The 17,607-nt window shown below is 35.1% G+C and overlaps 1 protein-coding gene across 1 annotated transcript; it reads right to left on the reverse strand.

Moving 5' to 3' along the window:
* Positions 1-3,225: 3,225 nt before the first annotated feature.
* Positions 3,226-17,126, reverse strand: LOC127852579 (pre-mRNA-splicing factor CWC22 homolog). The gene is made up of 5 exons (XM_052386530.1): positions 16,871-17,126; positions 14,132-14,838; positions 12,389-12,441; positions 9,799-9,951; positions 3,226-3,340 (listed from the first exon to the last, which is right to left on the reverse strand). Exons 2-5 carry the CDS (start codon positions 14,813-14,815, stop codon positions 3,226-3,228), a joined length of 1,005 nt encoding a protein of 334 aa, XP_052242490.1. The 5' UTR covers positions 14,816-14,838; positions 16,871-17,126.
* Between the last annotated feature and the right edge of the window lie 481 nt (positions 17,127-17,607).

The raw sequence follows: 17,607 nt of genomic DNA on the forward strand, positions 1-17,607 counted from the left end.
AGGCTAAAAATGTTTGTCCAAGTCTTCCACTGCCATTTTCCTTTTCTTCTGAGAATATTGAACACCAGTCACTGCCTCCGGGTCCTTTTTGGTATGAGGTAAATTGTACACTGCTCACATGTGCTCTACAAAATAAAAAATCATAAAAATGTCTAAAGCAAAGAGTTATTTACATTCGAACTATAACAAGAGATTGCAAAGCAATATGGTCCCCTACCTGTTAAACTTCAATATTTTAAGTTTGTTAAATATATTTGTTGCCATAGCAACCAGAATTATTTGCATTATAAACAACATGAAATGACGTGCAAAATGTCCTTATTGTCATCTGTTCATGTTTCAAGTTTCATGAAAAAATACTTAGAACTTTTAAAGTTATCCCAGGATCCAGAAAAGTGTAAATGACTTAGACTAATATATTGAATTCCAAAAAGACAAAATACTTTCAGGTGGTTAACATTAAATAATTTATCTAGCCCAGGGCATGACAATATTTACCATGAATTTGTGGCCCTGTAAGTCCTCTAGGTAAATGCGCTTAAAGAGCCACTTTGCTGTTGGATTATTTCCCTGCCAAACTCTGCAGTATCTTCCATCAACTGGTCAATGGTAATTAAAGCACATAATGAAAATGTATAGGGAACGTAATTCATGAATTGTTTTAAATATTAAGTTGTTAAATGGTCTTTAGAAAGAGAACTAAAAACGAAGTGAATACATCGCAAAGCACTAAGCATAACTTAATTTGTTGGTATGATTAGTACAAATTTATTATTGCTATAATTAGAATGATGTGTAATTCTATTGGTATGAAAATGCACACTCAGATACCTAAAAACCAATTCCATTGGTTTAATTTTTTATTTCCAAGCAAATATGTTGAATTGATATCCCCCGCCAACATGCTTCTGGACACATAAGTATTATATTTGACACTCAAACAAGCATTTTTTAAAGATACAAAGGGCCATAACCCCGTTTTTAACAGATGGTGTACAATTCCATTTGGCGTGCATCATCCTCTTATCCATATATATACTCGAACCAGGTTTCAATGAAATCCGCCAAAGCACTTCCAGGATATGGCCTTGGACACACAAAAAGCATTTTTTCAAGATACAAAGAGCCATAACTCTGTTATTAACTAATGGTGTACAATGCCATTTGGCATGCATCATCCTCTTATCCATATACATACTCATACCAAGTTTCAGTGAAATCTGCCAAAGCACTTCCAAGATATGACTACGGACGGATGGAAAGACGGACAGACGGAAGGATGGAAGGACGAACAGACAAAGCCAAAATAATATCCCTCCGCCTATGGCGGGGAATAATAATAAACATTACACCATTAATGAGCATTGAGTGCTCAACATGCACAGTAAAAAACTTCCTTAGCCTGCAGTTCCATAACCTTGCATGATAAAATTCCGATACTACATTCAACGTTATTAATTTCTCCACATAGGTCTTATTACTTCCTTTTTCCACCTGCAAACTCCACTAAGTGAAAATTTGGGTGACAGCTGCTTTTAAACTAATATTTGCCATACTAAAACCTCAAATATCACATAAAAAGGTCTACAATAATGTCATAAGAAGATTAAATTTAAAGGAATATTTAAAAATAATAAAAATCACAAACCTTCAGTTGTTGTTCTATTCCTAGACAGACTGCTCAAACACTTGTATGCATCACTCTTTAGCAATATTTCATGTCACTTTCCAAATGATATAAATACATAAGTATTTTAAGAAAGTGTTTTTAATGGAAAAACTAATGACTCTTCTGTTTGTTAAATGTCTTTAACTTTATTTTAACAAGTTAAACCAGTACATTGTCCACCATGTTTCATGTTTCAATCTAACAGGTAAACTTTCTGTATTTGAATTCAGCCAATTAGAAAAGGCTGTAATATCTTATAACCAATAGATTTGCAGCAAACATACCCAACATCTGATGTACAACACATGCTTGGCTTATCAGATAGATTGTTATTTGACAACCTGGACTGGCTGAGTTTGATATTGAGAAAAAACAGTGTGTATACCACTTGGACAGGGTTAAGGTATTTAAACTTGTAGAAATTGCTTTGAAAGTAACAACTACTCCTACTTCTGCAGAAATACTACTTTAATTACTACAGCATCAACAACACCACCAACAACAACAACAGCAACAATAACAGCAGCAACAGCAGCAACAACAGCAGCAGCAACAACAACAGCAGCAACAGCAGCAGCAACAACTGCTACTACAGCAACAACTGCTACTACTGCTACTTCTATTGCTACTACTATTGGTACAGAAACTGTTAATGCTACTACTTCTACTACTACTACTACCACCACAACCTCTACTGATATAAAAAACACTACTGCTACTACATCAATTACTACAACAACAACACCTACTACAACAACAACAACTACTACTACTAATACAGCTACTACAACTACTACTACTACTGCTGCTGCTGCTGTCGCTACTATGAAGTCTATTTGGCTATTTGTAAGTGTAAGGTGTTCTATATGTGTTCTTATTCCCCATAAGAACTTTTGTAGAACTTACTGGTTCTTAAAGCGTTCTAGATGTGTTCTAGAACTACATTTTAAAACATTTTTAGAAATTTTTGACCATATTTTGTCCTTGAAATGTTCTAAAAAGGTTCTTGAAATTATTGGAACAGTTTCAGTCCTAAGCCATTTTCCACAAATGTTCTGGATTTATTCTAAAAAAACTGTTTTGGAACAATTCCAGAACATACGTTTTAGAACACAAATATGGAACAGTTCCAGAACTGTTCCAATTTCTAGAACAAATTTATAATTATCTTTATTGCATTTTCTTTTAAATACAAAATACATGATGCAAATAAATTCATACATGTATTAAACTACAAATACATTTCAGACAACCAGCGAAAATTTTCTAAGTTATTTTCCATTGATTTCCATCCAAGAAAATGTATAAGTTATTTTCCATAACGATTTCCGTTGAAAAAAATGGCTAAGTCCAACTTTCCATGGTGTTTTCCATACATTCCGTGGAAATGCATGGAATTTTAGTCAAGATTCCGTGGAATTCCATAACAGCTTCAGATGGAAAATTGGCAAGTGGATGGAATTCCATCAAATTCCATGGATTTCCATTGATTTCCGTAGAATTCCATAATATTTTCTATGGAATTCCATAGAAAAGTGCTAATGACTATGGCAGATCTACAGACGGGGACTAGGACTTTTGATGACGCAATATTTGTAAAACGTCACCGATGTTAATAAATATCGTGGCATCACAATTTCATAGATGTACTCCACAGCCTTGTCTAATTTTCTAAAATATATAAAAAAAATTAGAAAAACAGCTAGCATAAACAAGAGATTGCCAAGCAATATTGTCCCCTACCAGTGAAACTCCACCATTGTAAGAATTTTTTTTTTAAATATATATTTGTTGCCATACCAACCAGAATTCTTGACGTAGGAAAAAAATGAAAGTACGTGCATAATCTTCATATTGCCATCTATCCATCTTTCAAGTTTCATGAAAAAATATTAAGAACTTTTAAAGTTATTGCAGGATCCAGAAAAGTGTGACAAACATACTTACTGACAGACTGACTGACAGACAGACGGAGTGCAAACCATAAGTCCCCTCCGGTTTCACCGGTAGGGGACAAAAAGAAACAATGCCATGTTTTCAACCAATTACTCATAATTCTACCTAAATAAATTGTGAAATTCAAAGATAGGTCTGCATGTAAGCTATCTAAACACAAATTTTCAGCACAATTCCACTGTAAAATCTTAAGTTATTGAGTAGGAAAAGTTTAGTGTTCTTTTGTAAGATAACTTGACCAAAATGAAGTAAAAGTGCTGAAATAAGTGTTGTAAAATTAATGTATCCTAGAGTTAACAATAATAATCTTACATTTTGATCATCTGAATGCAGTCTATGCTTCTTCATAGTGAATTTTATGTTTATTTACACTTTGAATTGATTGGAAATAATTTGTATAAGGAAAACTATATAGCTCCAGGGCGGACCAATTTTAACCATGAAGGAATTATTTGAACAAACTTGATAGAAGACCACCATACAATGTTCTATGCAAAAAAGTACACCTATTGGTCATGATGTTTTAGAGAATATGTTTAAATCCTTGTTCTATATTAGTCTCCATAAATCATGTGACCTCTGAGTATGGCCATTTTTAACCTCAAGTGCATGACTTGAACAAATTTATTAGAAGACCTCTGATGTAACACATAAAATTTAAAGCCCTGACCTTGTGGTTTTAAGGAAGATTTTTTAAGCTTTCAATTTTTAAAAACTATTTTTTACCATTTTTACAAAAATCTTTGACGATATGCGCAGTGGCACTTTGAGATAATCATTTTGTAAACGTTTGAAGAAAACTGCATGAACAAGAAACCGTTGGAGACGGGTGATGCTCCCCAAAGTTTTTTTTTGTCACAATATTGCACTATATATTCAGATAAAAGAAAAAGTCTTGAGGGGCATAAAAAATTGGACAAAATAATACGATGGATGGTTTAGCAACCTAAAAATTTTTAAGGGCCATTACTCCCTAAATAAATCATCTAACCAAAACCCACAAATAACATGCGCATCTCCTCAAGGTAGTTAAGCTTCCCATAAAGCTTCATTGAATTCTAGTCAGTAATTGGGGAGAAATAGTCCGGACAAGAATTGCACTATAATGTACAGTTTATAGAAAATTTCAAAGGGCCATAACTCTGTAAAAAATCATCCGACCATAACCAGCTGATAATATGTACATCTCCTGTTGGTAGTGAAGCTTCCCATAAAGTTTCATTGAATTCCCGTAATACGTTGCTGAGAAATAGCTCGGACAAGAATTGCACTATATGTACAATGGAAAATTTCAAAGGGCCATAACTCTGTAAACAAGAGCACCGCCTTGCGGGTGCAGACCGCTCATCTATTTTCTTTTTAAAGGTGAAGGGACTCTCATTTTCAATCACAAAGGAGGGAGGGGTGGAGTGAAGAGGGGTGTATAGTGTGGACATTTATTACATTATTTTCCAAAAATACGAACAAAAATGCAAAAAAAAATTTGGGGGGGGGGGGGATTCTTGGGTGCGATGGTTGGACGGTATTTCAAACATAAAATAATAAAATAAATATTTGTGTTTGTTTTAACTGTTTCAAAAAAAAAATTGGGTGGGGGGGGTGGGGTGGGTATAGTGTGAGGGTGAGGGTGTGGTGGTCATTTGTGAGATGATCTTAAAAAAAAAAAAATTAGGGGGGGGGGGATTCGGGTGGGGGGACGGGGGATGGGGGGGGGGATTCTTGGGTGCGATGGTTGGACTGTATTTCAAACATAAAATATTTAAAAAAATATTTGTGTTTTTTAACCGTTTAAAAAAAAATATTGGGGGGGGTGGGGTGGGGGGGGGGGGGGTATAGTGTGAGGGTGTGGTGGTCATTTGTGAGATGATAAAAACAAACAAAAAATTTAGGGGGGGGAGATTCGGGGGGGGGGGGGGAGGGGGGGGGGGAGGGCACGGGGGATGGTTTGGGTGGAGTCTATTGTGGTATGTCAGGTAAGAGTAGTTTTGTCAAAGTATCAATCAAATCTAATCATAAATAAAGAAGTTATGTCAATTTTAGCAGAATTTAATAATTTGACGTAGAGAGTCAAGGTCATTCAAAGGTTAAGGTAAAATTCACTTTGCCAGGTACAGTAACCTCATGATAGCATGAAAGTATTTGAAGTTTGAAAGCAATAGCCTTGATACTTAAGAAGTAAAGTGGATCGAAACACAAAATTTAACCATATATTCAAAGTTACTAAGTCAAAAAAGGGCCATAATTCCGTAAAAATGACAACCAGAGTTATGCAACTTGTCCTTTTACTGTACCCTTATGATAGTTTGCGAGCGTTCCAAGTATGAAAGCAATATCTATGATACTTTAGGGGTAAAGTGGACCAAAACACAAAACTTAACCAAATTTTCAATTTTCTAAGTATAAAGGGCCCATAATTCCGTCCAAATGCCAGTCAGAGTAACATACCTTTGCCTGCACAGTCCCCTTATGATAGTTAATAAGTGTTGCAAGTATGAAAGCAAAAGCTTTGATACTGTAGGAATAAAGTGGACCTAAACACAAAACTTAAACAAATTTTCAATTTTCTAAGTATAAAAAGGGCACATAATTCTGTCAAAATGCCATTCCGAGTTACATTACTTTGCCTGCACAGTCCCCTTATGATACTGTAAACGTATAGAAATTCGTCGGTATGAAAATTCGTGGTTTAATAAAAAACAACTATTTCGTTGACACGTAATTTCGTGGATTTCACATTTTCGGGGAAGACTTACCGTCATAATAATTAAACGTTTATTAAAATAACCAGAGTAATAACGAAGCATTATCTGCTAATCTGTGTTGGCAGCAAGACTTGATGTTAATGTGCACTTAAGCATGAAAGTGTTGCCGATAATTGTCGATAAGAGCAATAAAGCGGCGCACTTGGGGGTCCCCGCTCGCTAATTGCCATCAATGTTGTTTTGACAATATTTGCAATTCTCAGCGCAATCAGTCTCCTTGTAGTAACAATTGAGTAATAAGGTCCCCAAAATACACGTGTTAAAATCGTTATGTCTCTTTTAACTTTAAATTGCACTAATAGACATGTGATAAATCTGCAAACTGTTAATTTGACGACGTCACGTAAAAGAGAACAATCATTGATGTACAGTTTAAAAACCGTTCTTGATTTAAAAAGTATTATTACCCAAACACTTTACATTTTCAATTCGGAAATGTTACTTAGTAAAATTATAGTGTAATGTGACCAACTGAAGAGAAGTTACTATTACAATTAACAAATATCTCGGATAACCGACCACAAAAGAAAATGTCGGAAATGACCGATTCGGATTAAAAATGTATACATAATCGTTGGTTCTTGAATTCGTGGTTCAGCGGGCCAACGAAATCCACGAAAATTCGTACCCCACGAAATTTAATGGTTTTACAGTAGTTAGTAAGTGTTGCAAGTATGAAAGCAATAGCTTTGATAGTTACGGAATAAAATGGACCTAAACACAAAACTTAACCAAACATTTAAATTTTCTAAGTATAAAAAGGGCACATAATTCTGTCAAAATGCACGCCAGAGTTATCTAACTTTGCCTGCCCAGTCCCCTCATGATAGTAAGTAAGTGTACCAAGTTTGAATGCAATAGCATTGATACTTTCTGAGAAAAGTGGACCTAAACGCAAAACTTAACCAAAATTTTCAATTTTCTAAGTATAAAAAGGGCACATAATTCTGTCAAAATGCACGCCAGAGTTATCTAACTTTGCCTGCCCAGTCCTCTCATGATAGTAAGTAAGTGTACCAAGTTTGAATGCAATAGCATTGATACTTTCTGAGAAAAGTGGACCTAAACGCAAAACTTAACCAAAATTTTCAATTTTCTAAGTATAAAAAGGGCACATAATTCTGTCAAAATGCATGCCAGAGTTATCTAACTTTGCCTGCCCAGTCCTCTCATGATAGTTAGTAAGTGTACCAAGTTTGAATGCAATAGCATTGATACTTTCTGAGAAAAGTGGACCTAAACGCAAAACTTAACCGGACGCCGACCCCGACGCCAAGGTGATGACAATAGCTCATAATTTTTTTTCAAAAAATAGATGAGCTAAAAATCATCCGACAAGAACCGGCTGACAATATGCACATCTCCTCTTGGTAGTGAAGCTTCCCATAAAGTTTCATTGAATTCCGGTCATTAGTTGCTGAGAAATAGCCCGGACAAGAATTGCACTATATGAACAATGAAAAATTTCAAAGGGCCATAACTCTGTGAAAAATCATCCGACCAAAACCCGCTGATAATATGCACATCTCCTCTTGGTAGTGAAGCTTCCCATAAAGTTTCATTGAATTCCAGTCATTAGTTGCTGAGAAATAGCCCGGGCAAGAATTGCACTATATGTACAATTAATGGAAAATTTCAAAGGGCCATTACTCTGTGAAAAATCATCCGACCAGAACCCGCTGATAATATGCACATCTCCTCTTGGTAGCAAAGCTTCCCATAAAGTTTCATTGAATTCCAGTCATTAGTTGCTGAGAAATAGCCCGGACAAAAATTTTGCACGGACGGACGGAAACACGGACAGACGAAGCGGCGACTTCATGTATATGCTCCCCCAAAAATTTTTTTTGGGGGAGCATAAAAATGTAGGACAATTTGTCCTTATAGGGTGATGGACAGAAGCAATGCATGCACGCAAACAAGCGCCTGCCATTTCTACATCCCGAAGACTTTTGGCGAGGGATAAGGTCAAGGATAACAATAAGTCTGTCTTTGAAAATTCATCAATATCAAATTACGCCACACAATAATCTGAAAATAGTTGTTGATGAGTAATAGAAATTTCATAAAAGTTGCAATAAATGTAGAAATGAAGTAAGTCATGATTATTAATTATATAAAAGAATTTAGATTTTGTGTTTCGTCCTGATGTGTAGAAATAAAACTTGGAGAGCATTAAAGAACTGGCACGTCAAGAAACATGAGCCTGCAAAAATGATCCTTGATCACTCACCTGTGTTATGCCTTAGAGGAGAAAACTTTTTAAATGTGTTTTGCTAATAAAGACTACATTCACCATGTGAACTGCGGGTTTTGCCGGTTCTTAACATAGAGGTATCATATGATATGAACAAACAATATAGAGGACCTTTGAAAGCTGTTCGATACCGATAACTAATGTAACCCTGTGGGTCCAATGATGCTCCAGTAAACTTGATTTGTCGTAGCCACATGCACTCAGAAAAGATAATTGGATAAAAAGACAAAGCCACAGGTAAGCTATAGAGGACATGCTTCTAAACAAAAATCACCTTTATATATACTCAATATATAACTGAAAAAATAAGAATCTCTTGTACACAAATATGTTGCAGCTTCATTTATTTCATGTTTGATAATGCAAACATTGTGGTTGTTCAGCTGTAAAATTTTGAGCAAATTCACATAAGAGTTTAAGAGGAGTAGCCACAATTGTATTGCATAACATATTTTTTCTTCACCTACACATGAAGGATCTTGATTTGAAAGTTTAAGACAAGTGGAAGTGGAAATCTTTTTAAATAGGCTATCCCCAAAATAAGTCCCAGCCAAAATTATCCCCTTTCCAATCATCTACACATCAATGTTATTCATTGATGAAATTTTGAGTGATTTAAGCATAGCAGTTAAAACATTATTTGAGTGAAAAAAATATAAGGAGTTGATATATTATTGTGGAAAAAAAGGCTTTAATTTAGCCACAAACAGCCCAGCCTAAATTCCTTGCTTTGTGATCACAATTTACTTTATTTTTTATTAAGGTCAATCAGCTGTGAAAGTTTGAGTGAGAAGTTGAGTACATAGACTTTTTAGGACTACATGTATACTATTATATAATGAAAAAACCTTTTAGTTGATTATAAAAAAGACAACTGAAAATGTTACTCATTACATATACCGGAAGAGGACAATTACAACGAGCGAGGCATGGTATAGGGGAGATAACCCTTGGTTATGGTTAGGTTAAGGTTTAAGTGTTAGGGGTCGAGTTAGGGTAAAGGTATGGGTTAAGGCTAACCCTAACCCAAACCCGACCCCTAACACTAACGCTACCCCTTACCCTTACCGTCTAACCCCCCCCCCCCCCCCCACCCATGAGCATTACAATACCATGCCTCGCTCGTTGTCGTTGTCCGCTTTCCTTACATATACCTCTTCAAGGTGGCAATGTGATTGCAGCAATCCCAACCTCCTAAGTTATGAGAATCGAACCTCAGGACAACTTTATTTGATTCATTTTCTAGAAGCTTCCGAGATATAAGAACGTGAAAAACAACCTTAATGGAGTCTTCATCCTTCAGATTGCTGCAAATGTATAACAGTTAATCAAACAACATGGTTGCATGTAACTATTTTAAGTAGGCATTGTTGCATCCTGAAACTTCCTGTCACAGTAGTGATGAAATCTCCTAATGTTGCGAGAAAGTTGTATTACTCGTGTCATAATCTAAGTGGAACAAGAAATGTCAGTGTAAGTGCCAAAAGAACCTTAAGTAATGTTTTTATCCATACATCTAAAATATACCAAATAACTGTATAAATAATGAAGAAATAGCTATTGTTCTTTTACTTGCATTTTCAATAAAAAGGACTTTATAATTAAAGAGATTATACAAAAAAATGCGAATTGCAATGCTCAAAAAAATACTGATAAGAGAGTTGTATTTGTGTACTCCCTTTCAATGATCCTATCAATGTACAAAGTTTTATTTAAACTATGTGAATCAAGCAGAGTTACGGCCCTTGTACTCAGTACTTCCTCTTTAAAACCCTTTTTCATAATATAAATTATAAATGTACACAGTTTTAGTAAAATACCATCCACACGTTGAAAGTTATGCTCTCCACAAGAAAAGTAAACAAATAGCAATAACTCTGTGAATCCTGGACAGATAAATGGTCCTTTTACTCATCACTTTCCCTTAAAGCCCTCTAGAATAATATAAATTTTCATTTAAATCCCTTATTTCTCTTTGAGGTATGATCTGCATAACAAGTGGGACAGATCCTTAAAAATATCAAACACAAAACAAGAGGGCCTGAAAGGCTCAAAGTCGCTCACCAGAGATACAAATGAACTGACCTGTTCTGTGAAGCCCAAGATGTCATTAGAAGGAATCTTTTGACCAACTTTCATGACGAGTGAACAATAAATGTAACTTTTAGAGTTCTAACAAGGTTTTACTACAGCCATACAAGTATAAATTCCCCCTTCCCTGGCGGCCACGTTTTTCACCAGACCAGAACCATTTTCGTACACATCCAAGATATGATTAAAACAAATATTCTAACCAAATGTCATGAAGATTGGACAATAAATGTGACTTTAAGTATGAAAACAAGTTTTTACTATAGCCATTTAAGGAAAAATGCCCCGCCCCCTAGTGGAAATGTTTTTCAACCAACCGGAACCATTTTTGAACACATCCAAGATATAATTGGGACGAATCTTCTGAACAAGTTTCATGAACATCAGATAATAAATGTGGCCTCTAAAGTGTTGACATGGTTTTATTATAGCCATATCAGGAAAAATGCCCGACCCCCTGGCGGCAATGTTTTTCAACCAACCGGAACCTTTTTTCGATCTCATCCAAGATTTCATTTGGACAAATCTTCTTACCAAGTTTCATGAAGATTGGACAATTATGTGGCCTCTAGAGTGTAAACAAGGTTTTACTCAAGCCATATAAGGAAAAATGCCCCGCCCCCTGGTAGCCATGTTTTTCAAGCGACCGGAACCATTTTCGAACTCGTCCAAGATATCATAGGGACAAATCTTCTGACCAAGTTTCATGCTGATCAGACAATAAATATGGCCTCTTGAGTGTATACAAGGTTTTTCTATAGCCATATAAGAAAAACTGCCCCGACCCCTAGCGGCCATGTTTTTCAACCAATTGGAACCATTTTGTAACTCACTTAAGATATCATTGGTACAAATCTTCTGACTAAAATTCATGAAGATCCGACAATAAATGTGGCCTCTAGAGTGTTAACAAGGTTTTACTATAGCCATATAAGGAAAAATGCCCCGAACCCTAGGAGCCATGTTTTTCAACGAACCGAAACAAATTTCACACTTATCCAAGATTTCATTGGCACAAATCTTCTGACCAAATTTCATGAAGATTGGACAATAAATGTGGCCTCGAGTGTGTTAACAAGGCAAATGCTGTTGCCACACGCCGCGCGACAGACAAAAGGCGATCACAAAAGCTCACCATGAGCACATTGTGCTCAGGTGAGCTAAAAATGAGATTTTTTGTTCAACTTAAGATTACCTCATCAACTCAAAATTCTTACCCGAACGTATAGATGGACAGAAGGACAGTTGATGCGATTACTATATGTCTACATGGGGGATTTAAAGGGGCCATTTTTAATACAGGGTAATATAAATTGCAAATTGTATCATAAGTAATCATTACTGCATCCATAGCTGTAGTTTTATACATATAAAGATCTTCGTATTGTGCATAACACATGTGAAGAGTAAATAATTAGAATATATAAATAAATATATGTTTATGGAGTTAATAATTAAAGAATTGCTTTTAGTCTAAAATATAATATTTGACAGAGAAACTTTTAATTAAAACAATATGACACAATCTAAAACACATGTTCAAAGCATAAGTCTGCAATATGACAGTCAAATAAATAGTTTCATTACTTATTTGTCAAGGACATTTAATTACACACCACAGCAAAATAACACTAATATCATAAAGCATGTTACCTAGGTACATTGGGCACATTAGTCGGCTTGTTGTTTTGAGAAGTGTTCTGTTTCTGAAAGCATGATGCATTTAATAAAATTTTAATTCAAAATCTCTGGTCACAATTTGTATTAATTTTCATGTTTAAGCTCAGTTGTTTCAATCAGTAATTGATCATATATTATATATGACAAGGGCTTAACGAAAGGGCAATATTTGTTTTAAAGCGGGTATATACGATTTTGTCAAATATTTATGAATTTATATAAACTGTGTAAAAAACTTATTATATATATATTTCAATATAAATTAAAATAAAAGTTAAGAAGAACATGTGTCGAAAAATGCAAAATAAGTCAGATATTCAATTCTGAAATTGAAAACGGCTGTACAGCCGAATTTGCCAGCATGTATACCATACAAGTACGATGTGCATCTAAACTTACGAGGGGTGTTCCAGAAGTTCGTGGATTTTTGCTATAACTTTCATTTGGTAACATAAATGGACAAACAAATAGCATGTTAAAGCGGGTATATACGATTTTGTCAAATATTTATGAATTTATATAAACTGTGTAAAAAACTTATTATATATATATTTCAATATAAATTAAAATAAAAGTTAAGAAGAACATGTGTGGAAAAATGCGAAATAAGCCAGATATTTAATTCTGAAATTGAAAACGGCTGTACAGCCGAATTCGCCAGCATGTATACCATACATGTACGATGTGCATCTAAACTTACGAGGGGTGTTCCAAAAGTTCGTGGATTTTCGCTATAACTTTCATTTGGTAACATAAATGGACAAACAAATAGCATGTTAAGAATATTTTTAGTCCTTTCCAAATATACTCTCCAAATATCATGGAAATACATAAAACAATATATATATATCAGAGATTTAAACATGTGCACAATGCGCACACCGATGCACGTGTAACGTTTCTGTTCAACGTCAATGACGTTATGAAGTTAACAACTGTCAAATCTTTTCCACATAATCACCTCCAACGCGAATGCACTTAATGTGTCGGGAAATCCACTTGTCAAAAGTGTCTCTATACCAGTCAGCGTCAAAAGACGACACGATTCGCTTTGATGCAACTGTAAGTTCCTGTTTACTTGCAAAGCGAATACCGCGCAACTGTGATTTAACTTCCGGGAAGACGCGGAATCCATAGGGGCCAAATCCGGGCTGTAAGGAGGACTTAGGCGCTGTAACGTGAAATTTGCCGTAAATTCTGTTTATCAACGACATTTAAACCAAATTTAAATTCGCGTAACGCTCAAACTTATAATAAAATACACGCGTGCGCCGCATGTCGTTACTGAGGTCTCTATGGCAACGCGTTTCCAACACGCGCTTTATGGAATTCATGCATTTTTAGCTTAAATATAAAGTCCGTGATAATTGGTTTGTATTATATGTAATTTCATTGACTTTTACCAGCAAACTAATAAGTTATAGCGAAAATCCACGAACTTCTGGAACACCCCTCGTAGTTTAACGGTTTATAATACAAAGACGAATGCTTTGGTTATTGTAGGAAAATATGTACGTCACTATCGGCTCAGGACGCTAATTTGTCTTTGCTGCATTTTATGAAATTCGGCTTTAATGTATAATTTTTCTTGCCTATTTTGTGTTATTGTAACATATTTTATCAATATATTACAATTAAACACATATAAAAAATCGTATATACCCGCTTTAAATATTTGTTTACATCTAGTATAAATTCTCTACGCTATCAACATACCTTTTTATTGTGTTCATTTTTTGCAACCTTCTCATCTTCATTCTGATTGCCAACAGGTTGAACCTGACTAGATTCTGTAGTTGTACTTGATTGATTTGTATTCTTAACATTGAAAAAAGAAGGAACTTCGCTAACATTCCCTTTTGTTGTGTCACTGTGAATTTCAACCTTGCTGCTCGAACGGAGATCCATTCCAAAAACTGGTTTTTCAACATGTTTCTCTTCAGGAATTTCCTCTTTACCATCTCTTGATCCAATGACTGGTTTGTTTGCCTTTTTATGATCATCATCAAATGCGCTAGTTTGATTATTTCCTTGTCTAAGCTTAGCAGCTTTCCTTTTTTGTTTTTGTTTCTTCCTAGCTTTGGAACCACCTTTCCCAGAATGTCGTTTCTTTACTTGTTTTTGTTTTGTGCCTTTTTCTTTGTCCAAAGTCCCAGAATTGCTGGCATCTTGCTCTTCATCTTGTGAGTGTTCTTCGTCGGATTCTGAGCCAGTAGAATCATCCTCGCTATCACTACGAACACCTTGTGAAAGACTGTCAGTATCTGTTTCAATGTTGAGTTTATCTGTGACGCTTGCATTCAACTCATCCTTCATGGAACCAACGTTCCCAGCATCATCATTTTGTAAGACAATCGCCTCTTTACTGGGCTCATCTGAATGATGTTCGACAAGTGGCATGTGGCCATTTTCATTTTCACTCTCTGAAATGTTGAGTCTCATAAACCAAGTTGCATTCAAATTAACATTAAATAAAATGAACAAGATTTGTTTGAGGGGTGGCCTGTCACAGTTGCGAAGATACAGTAGATAAAACAAGAGGGCAAAAATTGTTACCAAGATTTCACTACAGCAGTAAAATGAAAACTGCTTCACCACCCCATGGTTGCAGTGTTCAAGGACTGAGACCATTTTCGAACTTGGGCCAGATATCGCTTGATCAAAATTGAATGTTCCCACCAAACTTTACGAGGACTTGACTTAAAATGTGATTTCATCAGAAATATAATAAGGACAAACCTTTGACCACGTTTCATTTAGATTGGACAAAAAAAAGCTTTACTATTAAGGCTTCATTATAGCCATATAACAAAAACTGCCTCGACCAAATGTTTTTCCACAGACCAGAATAATGTTATAATCCTTTTTGAACTTGACCTAGATATCATTAGAACAAATATTCTGCCCAAATTAAATGAGGCATAGACCATGTGACTTCTAGAGTGTTAACGAGATTTAACTATAGCTATATGAAGAAAACTTTCTCGCCCTCTTGAAGCCACGTTTTTCCATGAACAAAAACCATTTTCGAACTCAGCTGTTATAGCATTAGAACAATTATGTTCTTACCAAGTTCAAAGAAGATTGGACTATGTGACATCTAGAGTGTCAACATGGTTCAGCTATAGCCTTATAAAGCAAACTGACCTGTCCTCTGGCCAATGGTTTTCAACGCAACAGAAACATTTTCGAACTTAGCAGAGATATCATTAGAACATATGTTTATTGATTAAGTGTGAATAGACAGTGTTAGCAAAGTATTACTATAGGCATATAAGGAAAATCACATGTCCACCAGCATTCATGTTATCCAATTTACAAACTCATCCCATCTAAGAAAATTTTTAATGAAGATTAGACCTTAAATATCACTTCTAGAGTTTACAACGTTTAACTATAGCCATATAAGGAAAACTGTTCTGCCCAATGACGACCATGTTTTTCAACAGACCTGGACCATATTAAAACTCTGCCAAGATATCATGATAACAAATATTCTTATCAAGTTACATGAAAATCGCACTATAAATGTGACTTCTAGAGTGTTGAAAAGGTTTAACAATAGCCATACAAGGGAAAATGCCCGCCCCCTTGCGGCCATGTTTGTCAACAAACCAAAACCATTTCGGAACTCAGCCGATATATTATTAAAAAAAATGTTCTGACCATGTTTCATGAAGATTGGACTTTTATTATGGCCCTAGTGAGTTATCAAGATAAATGTTGTAGAAGAACGATGCAGCATGGTGACAAAAGGCAATCACAAAAGCTCACCAAGAAAACATTATGCTCAGGTGAGCTAAAAACAAACATAATTGAGCTCATACTGGAATATATTTCGCTCATTTGAGTAGGCGTTTTTGAAAAAAAAAAAAAAAAATCAAGAAATGTGTTTGTAAGAAACACTATGCCCCCTTCTGCGCCGCTTTGAAGCTGTATATTTGACCTTTGACCTTGAATGATGACCTTGACCTTTCACCACTCAAAATCTGCAGCTCCATGAGATACACATGCATGCCAAATATGAAGTTGCTATCTTCAATATTGCAAAAGTTATGGCAAAATGTTAAAGTTGGAGCAAACAAACACACAAACCAACCAACCAACCAACAGACAGGGCAAAAACAATATGTCCCCCACTATAGTGGTGGGGGACATGAAAACTATCAATATTCAAAGTCCAGACAAAATTTTATAAACAAATTTTCAGTAATGCCATAGTAGGAAATCAGATTATTTTATCACATCATAATTAATTTAAATAATTCTGTAGACAATAACATAAGGATTATTTCTGTTTAAAAAGTGTGACTGGTACAGGTGTTTAAAGAGGAATTGGATGACTGGTTGGGTATGCCAGCTGAATGTCACCAGTCATCCTAAAAAGGCATCTGGTGTAACAGTATCTTTTTAAGACATGCCTCAACATTTATTTATTGAATCAATAAACTATACCATGAAAAACCGTGTCTTTGGATTTTGGAACGTCAGCATCGCATACATCTCCAGTTGTCGCATGTTTGTTGATCTCATTTGAATCTGAATGTTTTCCAATGCCTTGATGTTGAGGTGTTTGGTCATTTCCACATGATTCATTTTGCTCTTCTGATCCTTCGATACTTGCTTGTCCATTACCCTCAGAATTTTGCACTTCTTCTGTTCGGTTAGTTGTTTGGGGAGATGCAGATACTACCACAGGACAAGTTTTCTGCTGAGACCCTTCTGAAATGTGTGTACAAATTGTAGATTCAACTATGAATGTTCATCCATAGCAATTAGATAAACAACTTCCCTCTGCACAACTTTAATGTTGTAGAACTTTATATTCATTGATGAAATACATATTTGATTCTTATGCATGGATGTAATACAGATTAGTTTCTTATATTTTTTAATTTTGATAAAATTGTCCTTATTTTAATTGAGCCCAGAAATTTTTATTTAAATGGGATTTGCATAGAAAGAAACTGAAACAATTTGAAACATCTCTGCATGACAAAATACATTGATCAAGAATGCCCATAACAGTTGATCATTAAGTTTTCATTATTAGTGGTTTTACTTTTATTAATAATATTATTAATAATAGTAACATGAGATTCCCAAAGATCAAATAATGAACATGTTCTGTCAGTTTTGTTACATTATTTCTCAAGAAGTTAGAAACAAAAAACTAGAAGAAAGTACAAAGC

This window comes from Dreissena polymorpha, chromosome 12 (assembly GCF_020536995.1).
Source record: "Dreissena polymorpha isolate Duluth1 chromosome 12, UMN_Dpol_1.0, whole genome shotgun sequence".
NCBI lineage: Eukaryota > Metazoa > Mollusca > Bivalvia > Myida > Dreissenidae > Dreissena > Dreissena polymorpha.